The 21,249-nt window shown below is 36.7% G+C and overlaps 1 protein-coding gene across 4 annotated transcripts in view; it reads right to left on the reverse strand.

Moving 5' to 3' along the window:
• Window positions 1–21,249, reverse strand: part of TRPC4AP (transient receptor potential cation channel subfamily C member 4 associated protein) — a 70,164-nt gene that overhangs the window by 37,164 nt on the left and 11,751 nt on the right. For all 4 annotated transcript variants that reach the window (XM_023626434.2, XM_023626435.2, XM_070247405.1 and 1 more), the window contains 5 exons: window positions 14,276–14,404; window positions 11,345–11,461; window positions 6,062–6,119; window positions 3,615–3,670; window positions 435–563 (listed from right to left, as the gene is read on the reverse strand). In XM_023626434.2, the coding sequence (XP_023482202.1) occupies window positions 435–563; window positions 3,615–3,670; window positions 6,062–6,119; window positions 11,345–11,461; window positions 14,276–14,404 (489 nt within the window). The remainder of the gene's footprint in view (window positions 1–434; window positions 564–3,614; window positions 3,671–6,061; window positions 6,120–11,344; window positions 11,462–14,275; window positions 14,405–21,249) is intronic.

Raw genomic sequence — 21,249 nt, forward strand, 5'->3', positions numbered from 1 at the left:
AGGTTTCACAGCAGTTCAAATACAGGAAAGTGATAGGAGAATGGCGTCATCACACAGCATACAGTAGTATAGGTATGCTAAAAAGATCTTTCATCATAAAGATTAGAGAGGGGCAATTTGATTTTGGTGAAGTAACATTAGCCATCACATTAAATTCACAGAGTCAATTTGAACTTTTGACTTTTATAATTAGTTTGATTTCAATTTACATATTTTTTAGGCTTTAAATTCATGTAAGACCCATTAGTATAAGGAGTATAACCTAGTTTTATACTTGAATATATTTAAGTAATACAAAAAAATAATTAAAGTTAACACTAGGAGTATGGAAGAATTTTTCTTTTAAAAGAACTCTGTACATTATTCAGGTTTGAGGATATGTCTGAGACATCCTCCCCCATCTGCTCATCCACCTGCTGGAGGAAATAGCTCACCTTTTTAACACCCAAAATATCTTCAATAAGGGTTGCTGTTTGTAAGAATGTCTTCTTACTCGTCATTAGTGTAAACAGGAAGATCACAAAATCATTCTTCTCTGCTAAACGCTTTGTAACTCCTTCCGTCTATCACAAGGGAGAAGGAGAGAAAAGGCAGAATAGGTTATGACCACAAAATAAAAAAGGAAGAGCAAGATATCCATTCCAGACACTGGAAAAGCAACTCTACGCTACATCAGAAATTCTTGGCTGAGGCCTTAAATCCCTAAAACCACATACAAAACATTACGTGAAAAGGCATTTTTCTGGGGAGGGTTTTTTTTTTCATGATATTCATCATAGGTTCTTGATCTAGTATCTAAATCAGGAGCTACAAACTAGCATCCAGTAGGCCAAGTTTTATTTGACCAGCAGTACCTTTTAAACTTCGAATTTAAATGTCTTTAGGCAGGACATGCTTATTCCAGGTTAGTCACAATTTGCACAAGTCCCCACTCTAACACAGACAACTTCAAACGTTTCTTGTTTTCTGCCAGATCCCTGGAGGCACTGGTGTTTTCGACTCTAAAAGCCATAGGTTCTCCACTGAACCTGGAATTAAGCCAGATCAGCACAGACTTGTACTACACCATCCTATGTTTTTTATATTTGTTTCTTCTTCTTTTTTACTGAACTATGTTTTTTTTTTCTTTTTTTGATGAGGTAGATTCACCCTGAGCTAACATCCACTGCCGATCCTGCTCTTCTTTTGCCTGAGGAAGACTAGCCCTGAGCTAACATCTGCGCCAATTCTCCTCCATTTTTTTGTATGTAGGATGCCTCCACAGCATGGCTGACGAGTGAAGTAGGTCCACGCTTGGGATCTGAACACACAAAGCTGGGCCGCCAAAGCGGAACACACCTAACTTTAACCACTCAGCCAGAGGGTAGCCCCCTGAACTATGTTTTACTGGAATAGCAATGATTAACATTAGGTATCATTATTAACAAACAGTCTCATAAAACTAATGACTATATGGAAGTTGCCAATAATGGAGTCATTACATCATACATTATCTTTCTTTATATATGGACAATTTCTTACTGGACTTAGTTGCAAAAAAAAAATTGTACATTACCTGAATAATCAGTTTATTTTTTTCTTATAGGTCTGCCTGTGCCTATCTGTGCCACTAGCTACATGTGGCTATTGAGCACTTGAAACATGCCTAGTCTGAATGGAGATGTGCTCCGACTAAAAAACACACTGGATTTTGAAAGCTTAGTACAAAAAACGAACATAAATATCTCATTAATAACTACTTACGTTGTTTACATGTTGAAATAATATTGTTGACATACAGCAGTCCCCCCCTTATCCTTGGGGGGGATATATTCCAAGACCCCCAGTAGATACCTGAAACTGCAGCTAGTACTGAACTCTATATATATACATGTCTTTTCCTATACATTCATACCTATGAGAAAGTTTAATTCACAAATTAGGCACAGTAAGAGATTAACAGTAACTAATAATAAAATAGAACAATTATAACGATATATAGCAATAAAAGTTACTCTAGAGCTTAGCAACCTCAGCATAACATTCTTTTTTTTTCGTTATTAAGTTGAGAACTTTCACCTTTTCACTTAAAGAAAGCACTTTACGGCTTCTCTTTGGCATATCTGAATTGCCAGCATCACTACCCTTACACTTTGGGGCCATTACCAAGTAAAATAAGGGTTACTTGAACACAAGCACTGCGATACCGCCACAGTCAATCTGATAACTGAGAGGGCTACTAAGTGACTAACAGGCAGGGAGTGCATACAGCATGGATACGCTGGACAAAGGGATAATTCGTGTCCCAGGCAGGACAGAGCGAGACGGCGTGCGATACAAAACTTACGAATTATTTATTTCTGGAATTCTCCATTTAATATTTTCACATCACAGATGACCATGGGTAACTCATGGGAAAGTAACACCACAATAAGGGGGGACTAAATGTACTGTGTTAAATAACATATATTATTAAAATTAACTTCACTTATTTTTTCCTACTTCTTTTCTTACTTTCTAAAATAATGTCACTACAGAAAATTTAAAAAACTTAAGTGGTTTGCATTACATTTCTACTGCACAGCACTCTTACAGATGTTCAACTGTATAAGTATTGAAACATATTTCCCTATTTGTGTTGGTTGCTAGGAAGCTTAAACCCAAATCTATGCCCCATCCATAGTACAGACGATTTTACAGCCAGCCCAATTCCTGGATGCATGTTATGCCTTCATTTTGTTTTACCCTTTTCTTTCTTACCTACTTCTAAATTTATGATCTTGGTAGACTGTATGCGCTCCTACAAGATGCCTGAAATCTCTTTTTGAATGAGGCAAGAAATGAAACGCAATTAAATGTTCCATTGCACTTTCACAGCATACAGATTTCACTTCTACAACAGCATTTGTTTCATTCTGCTCTGTATTATGACTCAGTGTTTACAGTTTACCATGAGTTCCTAAAAGACAGGTACTGTGCCTTACAAAAACTAACATTTGTATATTGCTTTGCAAAGTGCCTTCACATCTATCATCTCATTTAGTCTCACAACAATACGATGATGTTAGTATGATTACTAAAACTCAGGGAGGTGAATTAATAAGCACTAAGCCAAGAGCCCGAACCCAAAATCAAGTTCTAGCACTAAGTGATCCATTCTTTTCTTTGTACCAAATTGCTTCTTTTATTCATAATTCTTTCTCACTTAGTGGTCAACCTAGTAGAGTGTCCTGCTCAATATATGGATGGGGCTTCGGTTTTTGTTTTGTTTCCTAACAAGGAAAATTAAGGAATAGGCATAATGAGGTTAAAAGGAATCTTAAAGGTCATAGACACTTTTCCAATGCTTGTATTCATTTGACAAGTAATTGTTCAAGTCTCTGCTTGGACACCCCCAGGGCTAAAGGAGTTCAGTACCTGCTGAAGTAGCCCTGGCTCATAACAATTACTATGACATTCTGCCACACCATAATTTCTACCATTTGGTCCTGGTTCTCAGCACAAATAAAATAGGTTCAATACTCCAATTTCTGAAGATAGCTCTCATGTTTACCACCCCCACTCAAATCTTCCCTTTTCAAGCATAGCAGATGTGGTGGGCACTTAAATGGGGCCCCAATAGCAGGAGTACTTACACAGACACAGGTATTATACAGGATGCTCAAACAGTCCTTGGACATTTCATCACTTACTGAAAGTGAAGGGAATAATCAGTTATTATTCTCATTGAGAATACAGTGTAACAGAATTAAAATGTTTGAACATAAGAACTACTCCTCATAATCCCCTCCAAGACAATTATTTTCCTTGTAGCATACCTGCTTCCAGTCCTTGTTTACCACAGATTTTCATGGTACCCATCAGAACCTACAAACCAATTTGTACACTGCTTTTGGGTTTGAATATAGTAACCATTTTCTTATAATGCTCCCTAGTCTTCATAATTTCAACCTGTTGTGGTATCATCACTTAATAAGCCATGTTCCCTTTATAACTTCCTTAGAATATATCCAGGGTTTTTGTTTTAGTTTTTTTGCTATTTAAGTAGACTAAAAATACACAATTTAATATATATGTGTGTAGCCTTTTTATGCTTGTGCTGAACTGGTTCCTCACGATTCATTTCCAAAAGCAGAACTACTAGAACCCAAAGTATAAGCATCTTAACTGCTCATTAGAAATTTCCAATGAAAGTTCTACTAGCAGCAAACAAGGGTATCATTTTTACTACAGATTCACTGAGTGTTTTTTTGTTTTGTTGTTCATGTTGAGGAAATGGCGCTTTTTTTTTTTAACTTTTTATTAAGATTATGATAGTTTGAGGAAATGGCTTTTATAACGCCTGACCTATTAACTCCAATAAAGAACAAGCTACTTCTCTGTGAGTAGGAACAGGAGACTACCGCAAAACAGAAACTAAATTTTCATGACCTAAAAACTAGGAGATGATAAAACTGAGTATGAGCCACGGACAAAGCGTTTCTCTGGCATTACTTTTATTTTTAAAAACTGTTTCCCTTGACCCCTCTGCTGCCATAAACTCTTAAAATGTTAGGTCTCCCTCCAAGACTCCAATGGGCAGCTGTGCCGAGCCAGCTTGACCAGAAGGGTTATGATATGATCTTAAGAAAACGCACATGTCCTGTATCCCTCATCACTACCTTTCAATCTATTGGGGCTTTTCGGTTTATTTCATGACTTCAGAGCAAGCCAGAACACTAGATCAGTTTATCTCAGTATTTCTAGACCTTTAATCTTCAAAGGGAATTAGAGTTCACTCATTCATCAAATACTTATTCAGTACCTACTCCAGAGCAGAGACAGAGCAGATACAGTAGATATAGTGGTTAGCCAAAAAAAAAGACAGCCTCAGACCTCATGGAACTTATAAATCTAGTGGAAGGAAGAGAGAATAAATAAGCACACCAACAGGTAATTACAAGATGCTACTTGCTATCGGGGTAGATAGAGAACATGAAGAACCAATTTAGAGTGCAAGGCTGAGACATCAAATATGAATACAAAAACTTTTAACCACTTCTGCACATACAAATGAGGCCGTATATAGTTTGTCATATTGATATTAGGAGGAAAATTTTTTTAATTAAAAAAAATATATGTAGGGGGCTGGCCCAGTGGCACAGAGGTTAAGTTCACACGTTCGCTTTGGTGGCCTGGGGTTCACCAGGTTTGGATCCCAGGTGCGGACATGGCACCGCTTGGCAAGCGATGCTGTGGTAGGCGTCCCACATATAAAGCAGAGGAAGATGGGTACGGATGTTAGCTCAGGGCCAGTCTTCCTCAACCAAAAGAGGAGGATTGGTGGCAAATGTTAGCTCAGGGCTAATCTCCCCTCAAAACAAAACAAAACAAAACAAAACAAAAATATATATATATATATATATACACACACATGTGGTATTTGTAGAAGGGCATTAATCAAATGTCAGTTTAAGTGATCTCTTGCTTTTAATGCCAAAGCAAAGTGTACTTACTCTGTTTTTCTAAATTAAGTATTGAATACCTAAAAATAATATTTGTTATATGCATAAGTTATAAAAAAGAACAACAGAATAATACCCATATACCCACCACCCAGCTTAACAAATAATGTGCTACCAAAACACTTTGACTTTTTACCATATACACTCTGGTAACGACTGAACTTTTTACAAAGAGCTTATGTCACCTTTATAACAACAAATAGCTTTTTAAGAAAATAAACAAATTATCTTATCAGGTTATTCCTTACTCCCTCAATTAACTATATATGAGAAATAAGAATTTCCAAAGAAAACATAAAAGCTGGACCCAAGGACTATTAGAAACTAAAAAGATGCAATTTTTTTTAGCCCAGTGGTTGTCACACTTTTTCTTTTAAAGCAACAGATCTGTATTTCTATGTAGTATAAAATGAATAAAGAGAGCTGCTTAGTTGGGAGTGGAGAGCACATCCTGCAGCTGAATATAAGGCATGTTCTCATTGTTAAAAGTCAGGAAGGAAAAGAAGAGAAACTCTTGGGAATTACCATTATACTAGTAGGTTTGGAAATGAGGACCAGTGGCTGACAAACATACTTACTTTTCAATTTCTGTCCCCGAATAGAGATTGTAGGCCTCATAAGAATTTCTACAAGGAGCTATTAAAAAAAAAATTGGATAAAATCTTCAAAATTAATTCAAAGCACAATTTATAAAACAATCTTTGCCATGAGAACTCATGGCCCAAGTATGTGTCATATTACTACAAGAACCTCTTGTTCCCAACACAGGCAGAAGGCAGTGAGCTTCAGGGGAATGAGCACTGTACCACTAGTCACCCATTATGCGAACTTGGGCAAGTCAATGTCCTTCCATGGCCTCAGCTTTCTCATTTTTAAAAATAAGCATGTTAGACTGGGTAATCCCTGGGATCTAACGTGGCTTTAATTTTTTAAAAGCTGCGGAACATCATCGCTATGATTCCTCTTTTGCTTAAAGAACATTTATGCTGTTTTATAAACATAAGTTTATAAAAAGAATCTCAAAATGATTTCTACAGGGATTGGGGATGATATGCACTCATTTTTCATTTTACATACTTTTATTACAACACATCATTTTGCTTAAACTATTTACAATAAGTATGCATTTAAAAAACCATTCTGGGGGGCCAGCCTGGGGGTGCAGCGATTAAGTTTGCACATTCCGCTTCAGTGGCCCGGGGTTTACCAGTTCAGATCCTGGATGCAGACCTACACATCGCTTGTCAAGCCATGCTGTGGCAGGCATACCACATATAAAGTAGACAATGCTCTTCAAAAGAAGCGTCCCGCTTTTCACAATCATCTAAGAAAGGTACAAGGTGCTCAACTGAATAAATATTATATTTAAAATAAATTCACTTCAAATGGAAGATGGACTATGTCAATGAATAAATCAAAAGTCCTTGAATGGCAAGCTATGAATTACACCTGGCCCACAGACATATTTCATTTGGTCCACAACTACTGAAAAGCTAAGAGATTTTACGTGAGAATGTAGATTTCCCACATCCTTCAAGGTAATAGTCAATGGGAGTGGAAGAGTCATTTCCCCACAAAAGCAGAAATGCAGCACACTCTCCAGTTTTTCACAGTCTCTACAGTCATTTAATTTATGTAGATCATCTTACTCTGGCCTGCTTCACTTCAGTAAGTTACCTACTTGACCTTGTAGGTATCTGACTTTACAAACTCTAGGACACATTCTTCACTGTCATGTTAGGGGTTGGTCAAGCTGACAAGGAGTGGTTTAGCTATTGGGTTGGCCAATTATTCCAATTCAGTTGAACTTTGGGCAGCATAGTGAACAGAAGGTTACTTTGGGGCCTTGCTGGTTATTGATAGAGGAAGAAATAAAGAGCTCTGTCTGAAAAATGCTTTCAGGAGTAAGATGACAAGAGAGTTTAGCAAGAACAAAAGGACCCAACTAAAGGTTAGGGACGAGCAAAATGACCTGAGCAAAATGACCCAAGCAAGAGCCCATATTTATGAACAGCCTGAGATCCTGGAAAAGCTAATCTAACTCAAAACAGGAGAGAAAACTTCCACAAAATCAAGAACCACTGATCCAAAGATGTCCTAAGATGGGACAGGCACCTACAACAGAAAATCGTATTTTCACTGCAAAGAGACATCAGGCTAGAGACACACATTATTCTTTTTCCTCCCATAAACATATTGGTTTCTGATTAGTAAATTCCTTGATGAACAATTCAGAAGTGAAGGGTCTCTCAGGCTGGCCAGTAAGTAAATGCTATAGGATCATTGGGACTGCTGAGCTGAGCAACAATTAAGGAATAAAGGCTACAGTTAATGCTATGGGTGAAAATGTTTAACACTCAATCTTTGCTTTTGTGGAAAATGGCATCTTTAAGGAAATGAAATGTTTTTTAAATTGAAGTATAACATGATACAGCAAAGAGTATAAATTGCAAATGCACAGCTGCAGTTTTTATAAAGTAAACATTGTTTCTGTACAACCACCACCCAGATAAAGATACAAAATAACAACACGCTAAACGCCTCTCTCATGCTCTGTCCCAGTAATGGGGGTAAAGACAGATATCTGGGCGAAAAAAGGTAGGATCTCAGTCCCTCACTCACTACATTAAAATACATTTTGAATGGTGCAAAAATTTAAACATATATGATAAAAACTTTAAAATATTAGAAGGAAATAGAGACACAGTTTATGATCCAACAGTGAAAAAGCAAGAAACAAAACTCTGAAGCCATAAAAGTAAAGACTGATCAATCTGACAACCTAAAAAGTAAACCTTTCTGGGGACCCGCCCCGTGGCCGAGTGGTTAAATTTTCATGCTCCACTTCAGTGGCGCAGAGTTTCACCGATTCGGATCCTGGGCACCGACATGGCACCGCTCATCAAGCCATGCTGAGGCAGCATCCCACATGCCACAACTACAAGGACCCACAACTAAAATATACAACTACCTACTGGGGGGATTTGGGGAGAAAAAGCAATAAAAAAAAAAAGAAGATTGGCAACAGTTGTTAGCTCAGGTGCCAATCTTTAAAAAAAAAAAAGAAGAAACCTTTCTGCATGTAAAAGTACCATAAACAACATCAAAATTCAATTTTCAAACTACGAAAAAAACCCACATAAGACAAAGGACCTTTAAAAATTGGGTGCTTACAAATTGTTACAGTCTGAATGTTTGTGTCCTCTCAAAATTTGTATGTTAAATCTTAATGTCCAATGTAATGGCATTAGGAAGTGGGGCCTTTGGAGGCGATTAGGTTATGAGGGCAGAACCCTCATGAATGAGATTATGCCCTTATAAAAGAGGCTCCAGAGAGATCCCTAGCCCCTTCCACCATGTGAGGACACAGTAACAAGCTGGCAGTCTGCAACCTGGAAGAGGGCCTTTATCAGACACCGAAACCGCCAGTGCCATGATCTTGGCCTTCCTAGGCTCCAGAACTATGAGAAATATATTTCTGTTGTTCATAAACTACCCAGTCTGTGATATTTCATTATAGCAGCCCAAACGAACTAAGAAAATCAGTAAGATAAAGGTCTAATAGAAATAAGCAAACAGAAAAGGATGCAAAAGCCACTAACAGACAATTAGCAGAAAAGGAACTACTTGTAAACACATTAAAAGATAGTCAATCTCACTCATGGAAGGATGCAAATTTGAAAAACTATTAAGAGAATATATAAAGAACTCAAACTCATAAATGTATAAGAATAGATAAAGAACTCTTAAAACTCAATAAAAAGATAATCTAATTGAAAAATGGAAAAAGAAGATAGACATTTTTCCAAGGAAGATAATACAAATGACCTATAAGCACGTACAAAGATGCTCAACACCATTAGCTAACAGAAAAATGCGAATCAAAACCACAATGAAGGGTCAGCCCGGTGGTGCAGCAGTTAAGTTCACATGCTCTGCTTTGGGGTCTGCTGGTTCAGATCCTGGGCGTGGACCTATGCACCACTTATCAAGCCATGCTGTAGCAGGTGTCCCACATATAAAATAAAGAAAGATGGGCAGAGATGTTAGCTCAGGGCCAATCTTCCTCAGCAAAAAGAGAGGAAGATTGACAGCGGATGTTAGTTCAGGGCTAATCTTCCTCAAAAAAAAAAAAAAAGACATCCACAACGAGATACCACTTCACACTCACTAGGATGGCTAAAACCAAAAACACAGATAATAGCAAGTGTTGATGAGGATGTGGAAAAATTATAACTTAAACACTACTGATGGGCATGTAAAATAGTGCAGCTGCTGTGGAAAACAGCCTGATGGGTCCTCAAAGGATTAAACATAACAGTTACCATATGACCCAGCAATCCCACTCCTAGGTATATATCCAAGATTAATGACAACATATATTTGCATAGAAACTTGTACATAAGTTTTAAGACCAACATTATTCATAATAGCCAAAAGGTAGAAACAACCCAAATGTTCATTAATGAATAGATATACAAAATGTGGTATATCCATACAATGGAATATTACTCAACCATAAAAAGGAATAAAGTACTGATATATGCTACAACATGGATGAACCTTGAAAACATTAAGCTAAGTAAAAGAAGCCAGTATCAAAAGACCACATATTATACATGATTCCATTCATACAAAATGTCCAGAACAGGGATACCTTTACAGAGAGAAAGCAGAGTAAGTTGCCTATGATGAGGTTGGAGGTTGGAGGAATAGGGGAGTGATAGCTAAAACACAGAGAGTTTCCTTTTGGGGTGATAAAAATGTTCTAAAACTGACAGTGGTGATGGTGCACATATCTAAGAATACAATAAAAACCACTGAATTGTATACTTTAAATGGGTGAATTTTATGGTATGTGAACTATATCTTAATAAAGCTGTTATAAAACTATGAAGAAATATTTTCCTCATATTTGCGTCACAAATATTTAAAATATTTAACATATACTGTTTGGTAATGGAGGCTACTGGGTGCTGGTAATGTTCTATTTTGTGATTTGGGTGGGAGTGACAAAGGTGAACTTATTTTGTGGTAATTATTGGTGTACTTTTCTGTATGCAAGTTATACTTCAATAACAAAGTCCATACAAACACACATATACACACTGTTGCTGATGGTGTGGATAAAAAGACACTTACACTTTGTTATTGGGGATGTAGGTTGATAAAATCTCTTAAGTATATAAATTGACAGGTTTATAAACAATAAAAGACACCTGTGCTCTGATCCCAAAGGTATATACTCACACGTACAAAAATCTTTAATGCAATGTTGGTTGTGATAGGAAAGGTGTGAGAAAACTAAATGCCCATCGACTGGGTAAATAAATCATGGTATAATTACACCAGGGAATACTATATAGCTGTTTAAAACAATAAGGCAGATTTACATGTACTGAAAAGAATCTATTTCAAAGCTAGAGAATTACATGGACAAAGCAATGTACAGAGCAGTGTACCTGTATATATGGTATGCCATCTTTATGTGGGGTGAAAATAAACCTAAGCGGGGGCAGTGGGAGTTACTTACATACATACATATACTACCACATAACATCTCTGGAAGGACACAGAGTAAATTAGTAATCACAGCTGCCTGTGAGGAGGGGACACAGGGAAGTGGGAGACACACCTTTCACTTTTTGCCTTAAAAAAAAAAGTGGATATATTATCGCTTCAAATGAATCAGTTCTTCAAATTAAAACCGATGGCTTCAACACAGGTGAGTGCCAGTGAGCTTCTAAAGATTAAAATTCTGAAATCTTTACTATAAATTCTGAAATGTTTCCTGTCTCCCATTTTAAGAGTTAAATTCTCAAGCCATTAAGTAGTAGTAATAATAATAAACAAGTACTTACATCAACACCTCCAAACAAGTCAAAAATATAAGTATTTGGATAAGTGGTTTCTTGGGTAAGTTTCCTCTCTTCAGTAACAAATGCCATAGCCTCCATGGAGAGAAGAGGAGAAATTTCCTAGTTTCAAACAAGTATACAGAGCGACATTCAGTTTTAGTATCCAACTGTAGCAAACCAGACACCAAAACATTAGTTTGCATTTTAGTAACGACTTGAATTCCCATGAGCCCAAAGACAGCCCCCAATGAACCATAACAGAAACAAAATAATAATCTTACAGAAAACCTGATATGATAATAAAAGTTGTAGTAAAAGTAGTAATAGTAATTTATTTAACGCTTATTATGTACCAGGCACAGTGCTAAGTACTTCATGTATTACTTCTTTTAATCCTCACAGCCCTATAATAGTAACTTATTCCAATTTTATAGATAAGGAAGCTAAGGCACAAAGAAGTTATCAATGTCACATAGCTGGTAAGTGACACAGCCAGGATTTAAACGTAGGAAGTGTGGCTCCAGAGTCTCTGCTTACAGAAGAAAGCAGAACTATTTTGGGTGAAAACAGGGACCAGAGTAGGAAGAATCCAGGATCCTACTCATTATGCTCTCTCCTCAGGAACCTTGAGGGAAGACAGAACACAACGGGCTAGAGCAAGGGTTCCCACACAGTGATGAGCATCGGAATCACCTGAAGGACTTGTTAAAACCCAGTCTGCTGGGTCCTACCCGCAGAGTTTCTGATTCAATAGGTCTTGGGTGGGGCCTGAGAATGTGCATTTATAACAAGTTCCCAAGTAATGCTGATGATGCTGGTTCAGGTACCACACATTAAGAAAAAGCAGAACTCTCTCTATAGATAGCCTGTTATATGCCAGGCACTGGGCTTTTATACTTTAGCCCATTTAATCCTTAAAATAATTCCATGAAGTGAGTATAGTTCTACCCATTTTACAGGTGTAAAAGATCACAAAGTTGCCTGGGGTCACATAATTAATAAGTGACTAAACTACTCTCTCTGGGTCTCATTTTTCTCATCTACAAAACTAGGATGTAATCCTGCTGCCAACACAGTACAGTGAAAGCTGGCCTTAGAAGACAGACAAATCTGGGCTCATCATATATTAGCCACAAGGCTTTGGGCCGATTATTGCTGAGTCTTGGTTTTCTCAACTGAAAAAGAGAATGTAGAAGATATCCGGATTTGCCTGCCCATATCTCTTTTCCTCTTCAGGTAACAGCCTTATTTCCTTAGGAGAAAGGCCCCTCCCCACTTTCTACATGGTTCTGCTGGGGCTGCCAACAAGCACCTCAATCCTGGCCCCAGGCACAGGTGATTAAGCCTAGCCAACAGTCTCTCATCCCCCTCACTTCAGTGGAAGACCCAAGTTGTAGAAATGTCATCCTAAAGCTGTGATCAGTGGAAGAACATGAGGCCACACACAGATGTCAAGATGAGAAATGGACAGCCTAACTCTCTTCAGCCCCTGAATTCATCTGTGCTTTCCAGGTAAGTGAGACAACAAAGGATCTTTCTGCTAGCCTGAGTGGGTCACTTTCACCTGCAATCAAAGTATTCTGGACTAATACAAATAAATATACCACCCATTTCAGAGTTACCATAAAAATTAAATATGCCTGGTACACAGTAAGTTTCAAATAAGTATTTGCTGGATGAACAAAGAAATGATGACCACACAGCAAGCACTCACAAATACTCATTTCCTTCTTTTTTCTACCCCCATCTCAGAGATTTTACAGGAACCAAATGAAACAATGCATAATTCTTTATAAAGTGCTTTCAAACAAGTGTAAGAGTATAATTATTTCTATTCTAATCAGACTGTGAGAAGATCAAGAATACAAAACATTTTTTATTAAATAAACTTTTGAGAATGATTTTCGATCTATAAAAAGCTGCATTGGGGTGGGCCCTGAGGCCGAGTGGTTAAGTTCGTGTGCTCCGCTTCGGCTGCCCAGGGTTTTGCCAGTTCGGATCCTGAGCACAGACATGGCATCACTCATCAAGCCATGCTGAGGCGGCGTCCCACATGCCACAACTAGAAGGACCCAGAGCTAAAAATATACAACTATGTACCAGGGGGCTTTAGGGAGAAAAAGGAAAAATTTAAAATCTTAAAAAAAAAAAAAAGCTGCATAGACAAAACATCCCTTCTTACAGGTAAAGATTCAGCTTATTTGATGCCTATTATATTTTAGAATGACTTATTTTTGATATAATAATCAAAACTTCACCTCTATATCACGTCTTTTTATGATCAAATATAAGTTGCATGGGTTTTAACTGCAGCTAGAGCTGGTAATCTAAATTCAAATTTGGATCCACCTCCCCAAGCCAAAGTCTGGACATGGTAACCCCAGACCTACTGAATCAGAAACTCTAGGGGTGGGGCCCAGCATGCTGTGTTTTAACAAGCCTTCCAGGTGATTCTGATACACACTCAAGTTTGAGAACCGCTGCCCTAGCATGTCTCCTCACTCTTTCCAGCCCTCTCCCAACCATCAAGCCCAGTCCCTTCATCTTCTTACGTTAGTCATAATTATCAACAACCACAAGGCTACTTCCATGAACCAGCAATATAAGACCTTTTAAACGCTGCTCAAAAAGAATGTCATCCCAATCCCAGGGCACAGTGTTGACCTCCTAAATTAAGCAAGCACTGCCACAAAACAAGCATGAATAAAGCCCAGAAGGACATACACAGGTAACTTAATAGTGATTAAATCTGGGTGGTGGGATTGTAGGTGATTTTTTTCTTCTTTGCGCTTTTTCTGAACTTCCCAAATTTTCAACAGCTTATGCAATAAAAACAGGCTATTTTAAAAAGTAGACTAAAGAAGAAAAAAAACCAGGTATCTTGTGACACCTGGAGCCCCTGAATGCAGCCTCTTGAAGGCCCCTAAGAGTTACCTTGAGGATGTTTTGGCACTCAACGAAGTCACTGTGGAGGTGGCTGGTTGCATACAGCTTAAGGAGCAGCTGAGGAATTCCACTCCATTTGGATTGTTTGTCCCTCTCTGTCAAAAAAGTCTCAGTGAACTGTGAGTCAGAAGAAAAAGAGAACAGAGGAACATTTTACTGGTGAGGAAAGAACTACTGGCATATATGGCAAAGGCGAGCAGCTCCAAACCTACCGAGGACAAATAATTCAAAGGTCTCTTTCTAGAAACCTTCACAAGCTCCCCAACAGCCTATAAGCTAATAGTCCAACTCCTTGCCTTGTGATACAACACCCTTGCTATTCTATCACCATTTTCCTCTCTATCTTCACACTCTAGGCTCAAAATGCATATGTTCTCTCTCTATGCCTCCCTGCACATGTTCTTCCCCTGCCTAAAATGTCTTCTCCCTGTCTTTTCTATCTGGAAAGCTCCTTTTGTTTCTTCAAAATGCAAGCCAAACAACCAAAAATTTTCCTTGATGGGCCTTCCCCTCTCTCCTTTCTAAGTGCATAGGTGCCCCTTCTCTGGGGCCTTATCTAACATATATCCTATTGTATCAATAACTGGTTCATTTGTCCCCTTCTTCTGTAGATCTCAAGCTCCTGCAGAGTAGGTACAAGGTTGTGTTTATCACGAATGCCTTCTTTCTCTCAAAGAATGCTAAGCACACAGCAGGGACTCAGTAAATGTTTGAAGGCATGAGCAATAGCCTTCTAGTCTAATGAGAGGATCATTAATCAATTACGGCACAGTTTCCACTAACACTTTTGGGACATACCATTCCCAGGGGCCACATGTGAATTATTTTCATGTACACTTGTCCCTCAATCAGATCAAAAGCTCCTTGTAACTATTATTACAGGACATACCGGTCTTCAATAATGTCTTAGTCTATCCTGATGCATTATCTGTCCTATGATCTTGTACAAGTCCCATTATCCTTCTCAGCTTGTTTTCTTAGATTGTAAAAATAAGATAATACCGGGGTAACATGAGGCAGTGAGATGTTTGTGAGAGTGATTTGTATTAGGGTGGACCATATGAAATTACCATTTCTGTAGGTCAAAAATAATGAGTATCAGCCATTTCCTATCGTTCAAGCAAGCTCAAACCAAGGCAAGCCCAAAAACAATGGAAAAACATCTGTCCTTTCCTTGAAAGGAAAAAAAAGAAAACAAACATGGTTTTATGGGACTTAGCAAAAGGAGTGGTACAAATTTTAGCTGTAAACATTTATATTAAAAAAGGAGAGAGATCTCAGATCAATTACCTAAACTTCCACTGTAAGAAACTAGACAAAGGAGTAAACCAAACCCAAAGCAAGCACTAGGAAATATAGATTACTGTGAAAATCAATGATATAGACAACAGAACAGGAGAAAAATCAACAAAATTAAAAGTTGGTTCTTTGAAAAGATCAACGAAATTGAAAACTTCAGTTATACTGACCAACTTACACTGACCCAAATGACTAAATTCAGGAATGAAACAGGGGACATTACTACCAACCTTACAGAAACAAATTGGTTTACAAGGGAGTACTAGGAACAACTGTATGCCAACAAACTACATAACCTAGACGAAAGGGACAAATTCCTAGAAAGATACAAACAAAAGAAACTGACTCAAGAAGAAATAGAACATCTGACAGATCTACAACAATTAAAGAGATCAAATTAGTGATTTAATAAAAAGGAAAGAAAGAAATAAGGAAAAGCCCAAGTCCAGAGGCTTCACTGGTAATTCTACCAAACACTTAAAGAGAAATTAACAATACTTCACAGACTCTTCCATAAAATAGAAGAGGAGGGAACACTTTCCAACTCATTCTGTGAGTTACCCACTCTATTATCACCCTGATACCAAAACCAGACAAAGACATCACAAGAAAACTACAGACCAGTATCTCTGATGAATACAGACACAAAAATCCCCAGAATATTAGTAGCAAACCAAATCCAACCACACCTACAATGGATTATACACTAAGACCAAGTGAGATGTATCCCAAGAATACAAGGTTGTTCAGCGTGTGAAAATGAATCAAGTTAATCAACCTGATAAAAGGTGTTTACAAAAATCCACAGCTATCATCATAATTAACAGTGAAAGCCTGAATGCTTTCCCACTAAGATCAAGAAAAAGACAAGGATGTTGATCTTCACCACTACTACTTATATTGTACTAGAGATTCTAGTCAGAGCAATCAGGCAACAAAACAAAACAAAACACCCCAAACCAGAAATAAAGCATATAAAGAAATAAAGAAATAAAGCAGAAATAAAGCAGATAAAGGCATACAGATTGAAAAGGAAGAAATACAACTATCTCTATTTGCAGATGCCATGATCTTGTACATAGAGTATATTAAGGTACCCACAAAAACACTATTAGAGTTAATAAATGAGTTCAGCAAGGCTGCAGGATACAAAATCAGTATAGAGAAATCAGCTTAATTTCTATACACTTGCAACAAACAATCCAAAAATGAAATTAAGAAAACAATCCCATTTATGAGATCAAAAAGGAATAAATTTAACAAAAGGAATATAAGACTTGTACAATGAAACTACAAAACATCACTGAAAGAAATTAAAGAAGGCCTAAATAAATGGAAAGTCATCCACCTTCATAGACTGGAAGACTTAGTATTGCTAAAATGGCAATATTCCCCATATTGATTCAATGTAGTTCCTATAAAAATCCCAGCTGGCTTAAATGCAGAAATTAACAAGCTGATCCTAAAATTTAAATGGAAACACGAGAGACGGAGCATAGTCAAAATAATATCGAAAGAGAAGAACAAAGTTGGAAGAATCACACTTCCTGATTTCCAAATTTATTACAAGTTTATAATAAGCAAGACTGGCATAAGAATAGACATCTAGATCAAAGGAATAGTACTGAGATTCCAAAAATAAACCCTCACATTGATGGTCAACTGATTTTTGACAACAGTATCAACACAATTCAATGAGAAAAAAAAAGTCTTTTCAACAAATGTCGCTGGGACAACTGGCATTCATAAGCAAAAGAATGAAGATGAACTCCTTCTTCACACCATACACAAAAATTAACTCAAAATGGGTCATGTAAAAGTGAAAACTATAAAACTCTTAGAAGAAAACAGGTATAAATTTCATAACCTTAGATTAGGTAATGGTTTCTTATATCTGACATCTAAAGCACAAGCAAGCAAAAGAAAAACAGATAAATTCAGCTTCATCAATATCAAAAATTTTGTGCTTCAAAGGACACTATCAAGAAAGTGAAAAGACAATCCAAGGAATGAGAGAAAATATTTGTAAATCATCCATCTGATAAGGGTCTAGGATCCAGCAATATAAAGAACTCTCAAAATCAACAATAAACAGACAAATAACCCAACTATAAAATGAGTAATGGGCTAAAAATCAAACACTGTAAGAGAAATGAAGAACATCTCTGATAGCTCATCAGTAGACTGGACATGGCCGAGGAATCATTGATCTTGAAGATATGTCAACAGAAACTTCCAAACTGAAATACAAAGAGAAAAAAATGAAAAAAAAAACAAAAACAGAATATCTAAGAACTGTGAGACAATTATAAAAAGTGTATTGTGTAATTGGAATACTAGAAGAAGAAAAAAGAGAAAAAAATATTTGAAATAATAATAGCTGAGAATTTTCCAAAATTAATGACAGACACCAAACCACAGATCCAGGACACTCAGAAAACACCAAGCAGGATAAATATCAAAAAATCTACACCTATACATAACATACCCAAACTCAGAAAACCAAAGACAAAGAGAAAAACCTTGAAAGACGTCAGAGAGGGAAAAAAACTCTCTAAGCCATTATATCAGACTTCTCATCAAACATCATGCAAGCAAGAAGAGAGCAGAGTGAAATATTTTAAACAGCTGAAAAACAGAAACTAGTTACCAACCTAGAATTCTGTATCCAGTGAAATTATCCTTCAAAAATGAAGGAGAAATAAAGACTTTCTCAGATGAACAAAAACTGAGGGAATTTTAGCCTGCAGAGCTGCCCTACAAGAAATGTTAAAAGTTCTTCAGAGAGAAGGAAAATGATATGGATCAGAAATCCAGATATACATATACAGCATCAAAGAAGGAATAAACACACATAAAATAACAATCTTTTACTTTTCTTAACCTGAATGAATTTAACAGATAACCATTCAAAGCAGTATAGTAACAATATGTTGAGTGATTACAGCATATGGCTAGGTGAAAAGAACGACAGCAATGTTATAAGGAATGGGAAGGAGGAATTGGGAATACTCTGTTATAAGGTACTTATACCACCCATGAAGTAGCAGTGTTACTGAAAGTGGACTTAGATTCATTGTAAATACATATTGCAAACTCTAGGACCAACACTAAAAATGTTTTTAAAAGAAGTTTAATTGATACACTAAGAGATATAATAGAATCATATAAAATGCTCAAACCCAGAGAACACAGAAAAAGGGGAAGATAAAAAAGAAACAAAGAACAAATTATCAAGTAGGAAACAGTTAGACACATGGTAAATATTAATCCACCTATATCAATAATCACTGTAATGACCTAAATACACCAAATAAAAGATAGAGACTGTTAAAGTGGATTAAAAAAAAAGACCCTACTACATGTTGTCTAAAAGAAACACACTTTAAATATAAAGATATATATGGGTTAAAAGGGGTAAAGATAAACCATGTTAACATTAATCAAAAGAAAGCTGGAGTAGTTATATTAATCTCAGACAAGGCAGACTTCAGAAAAAGGCAAAGTGTCAAGAATAAAGAGGGTCACTGCATAATAATGAAGAGGTCAGTTCTCCAAGAAAACAACAATCCTTAATGTGTATGCACATAACGACAGCACATCAAAATATATGAGGCAACAGCTGACAGAACTGCAAGAAGAAATAGACAAATCCCTCTTTATAGTTAGATTTCGACACACCTCTAATAGGCAGAAAATCAGTAAGGACATAGTGACCTGAAATGCACTGTCAATCAACTAGATATAAGTGACATTTACAGAATATTTCATTCAGTGGCAGAATACATATTCTTCTCAAGCTCCCATGGAACATTCAGCAAGACAGACCACATTCTGGGCCATAAAACATATCTTAACAAATTTAAAAGAATAGAAATCATACAAACTATGGTCTCAGACCACAATGGAATTAAACTAGAAATTGATAGCAGAAAGATAGTTGGAAATCCCAAAATATTTGGTGATTAAACAGCACACTTCTAAATAACATATGGGTCAAAGAAGTCTCAGAGAAAAAGTATTTTGAACTAAATAAAAATGAAAATACCACTTATCAAAATCTGTGGGATGCAGTAAAAGCAGTGCTTAGAGGGAAATTTATAGTATTGAATGCATATATTAGAAAAGAAAACCTAAAATCAATAATTTAAGCTCTCACCTTAGTAAACTAACCATAGCAATTTAAGCAGAAGAAAAGAAATAATAAAAAGTAGAGCAGAAATCATTGATATCGAAAACAGGAAATCCCTAGAGAAAATTAACAAAACCAAAAGCCAATTCTTTCAAAAGATCAATAAAATTGATAAACCTCTAGCCAAGCTAATCAAGGAAAAAAGAGAACAGACACTAATCACTAATATCAGAGATGTAAGAGAGGTAACACCTATGTCCATAGCAGCATTATTGACTATAGCAAAAAAGTGGAAACAACCTAAGCATCCTCAGCTTATGAATGGATAAACAAAATGTGGTATACACATACAGTGGAATATTTTTCAGCTTTAAAAAGGAAAGAAATGTTGACATGTACTACAACATGCATGAACCTTGAGGACATTATGCTACATGAAATAAGCCAGTCACAAAAAGACAAATACCGTACCATCCCACTTATATGCAGTTCCTAGAGCAGTCAAATTCATAGAGACAGAAAGTAGAATGGTGGTGCCAGGACCTGGGGGCGGGGGAGCAGGGAATGGGGAGTTGTTGTTTAACAGGTACACAGTTTCAGTTTTCCAAGAAGAAGAGTTCTAGAGACTGGTTGTATAACAATATGAACGTACTTAACAGTACTGTACACCTAAAAATGATTAAGATGGTAAATTCACATTATGTATATTTTACCACAATTTAAAATAAAAGAACTATAAGAGGGGTCATCCTTACTGATCCCTTAAACACTGAAAGGATAATAAAGGAACATTATTAACAACTACATGCCCACAAATTTGATTACTTAAACAGACCATTCCTTGAAAGACACAAACTGTCAAAACTCACCTAAGGACAAACAGATGTGCTAATAAGCCTGTATCTATTAAAGAAACTGGGCAAAGCCTCTGAATATACACTTTTTTGAGGAAGATATATGGATGGCCAATAAGAACACGAAAATATGCTAAACATCACCAGCCATCAGGGAAATGCAAATCAAATCCAAAATAAGAGGCCACTTCAAACCCACTAGGAAGGTTATAATTAAAACACAGATAATAAGAAGTACTGATGAGGATATGGAGAAATTGGACTCCTCATACATGGAGGAATGTAAAATGAGAATGTAAAATGGTGCAGCCACTTTGGGAAGAAGAGGCTGGTGTTTCTCAAAAAGTTAAACAGAGAATTACCATATGACCCAGCAATCCCACTCCTGGGTAGAGGGCCAAAAAAATAAAAACATATGTCCACACAAAAACTTGTACACAAACATTCATAGCAGCATTATTCATAATAACCCAAAAGTGAAAAAAACCCAATGTCTACCAACTAATGAATGGATAATATGTAATATATACCCATATAATGGAAAATTATTTGGCAATAAAAAGGACAACGTACTGATACTTGCTACAAATAGACAAATCTTAAGAATCTTATGCTTAGTGAAAGAAGTCATCCACAAAAGGCCCCATATTGTTTGACTCTATTAATATGAAGTGTCC

This window comes from Equus caballus, chromosome 22 (assembly GCF_041296265.1).
Source record: "Equus caballus isolate H_3958 breed thoroughbred chromosome 22, TB-T2T, whole genome shotgun sequence".
Lineage (NCBI taxonomy): Eukaryota > Metazoa > Chordata > Mammalia > Perissodactyla > Equidae > Equus > Equus caballus.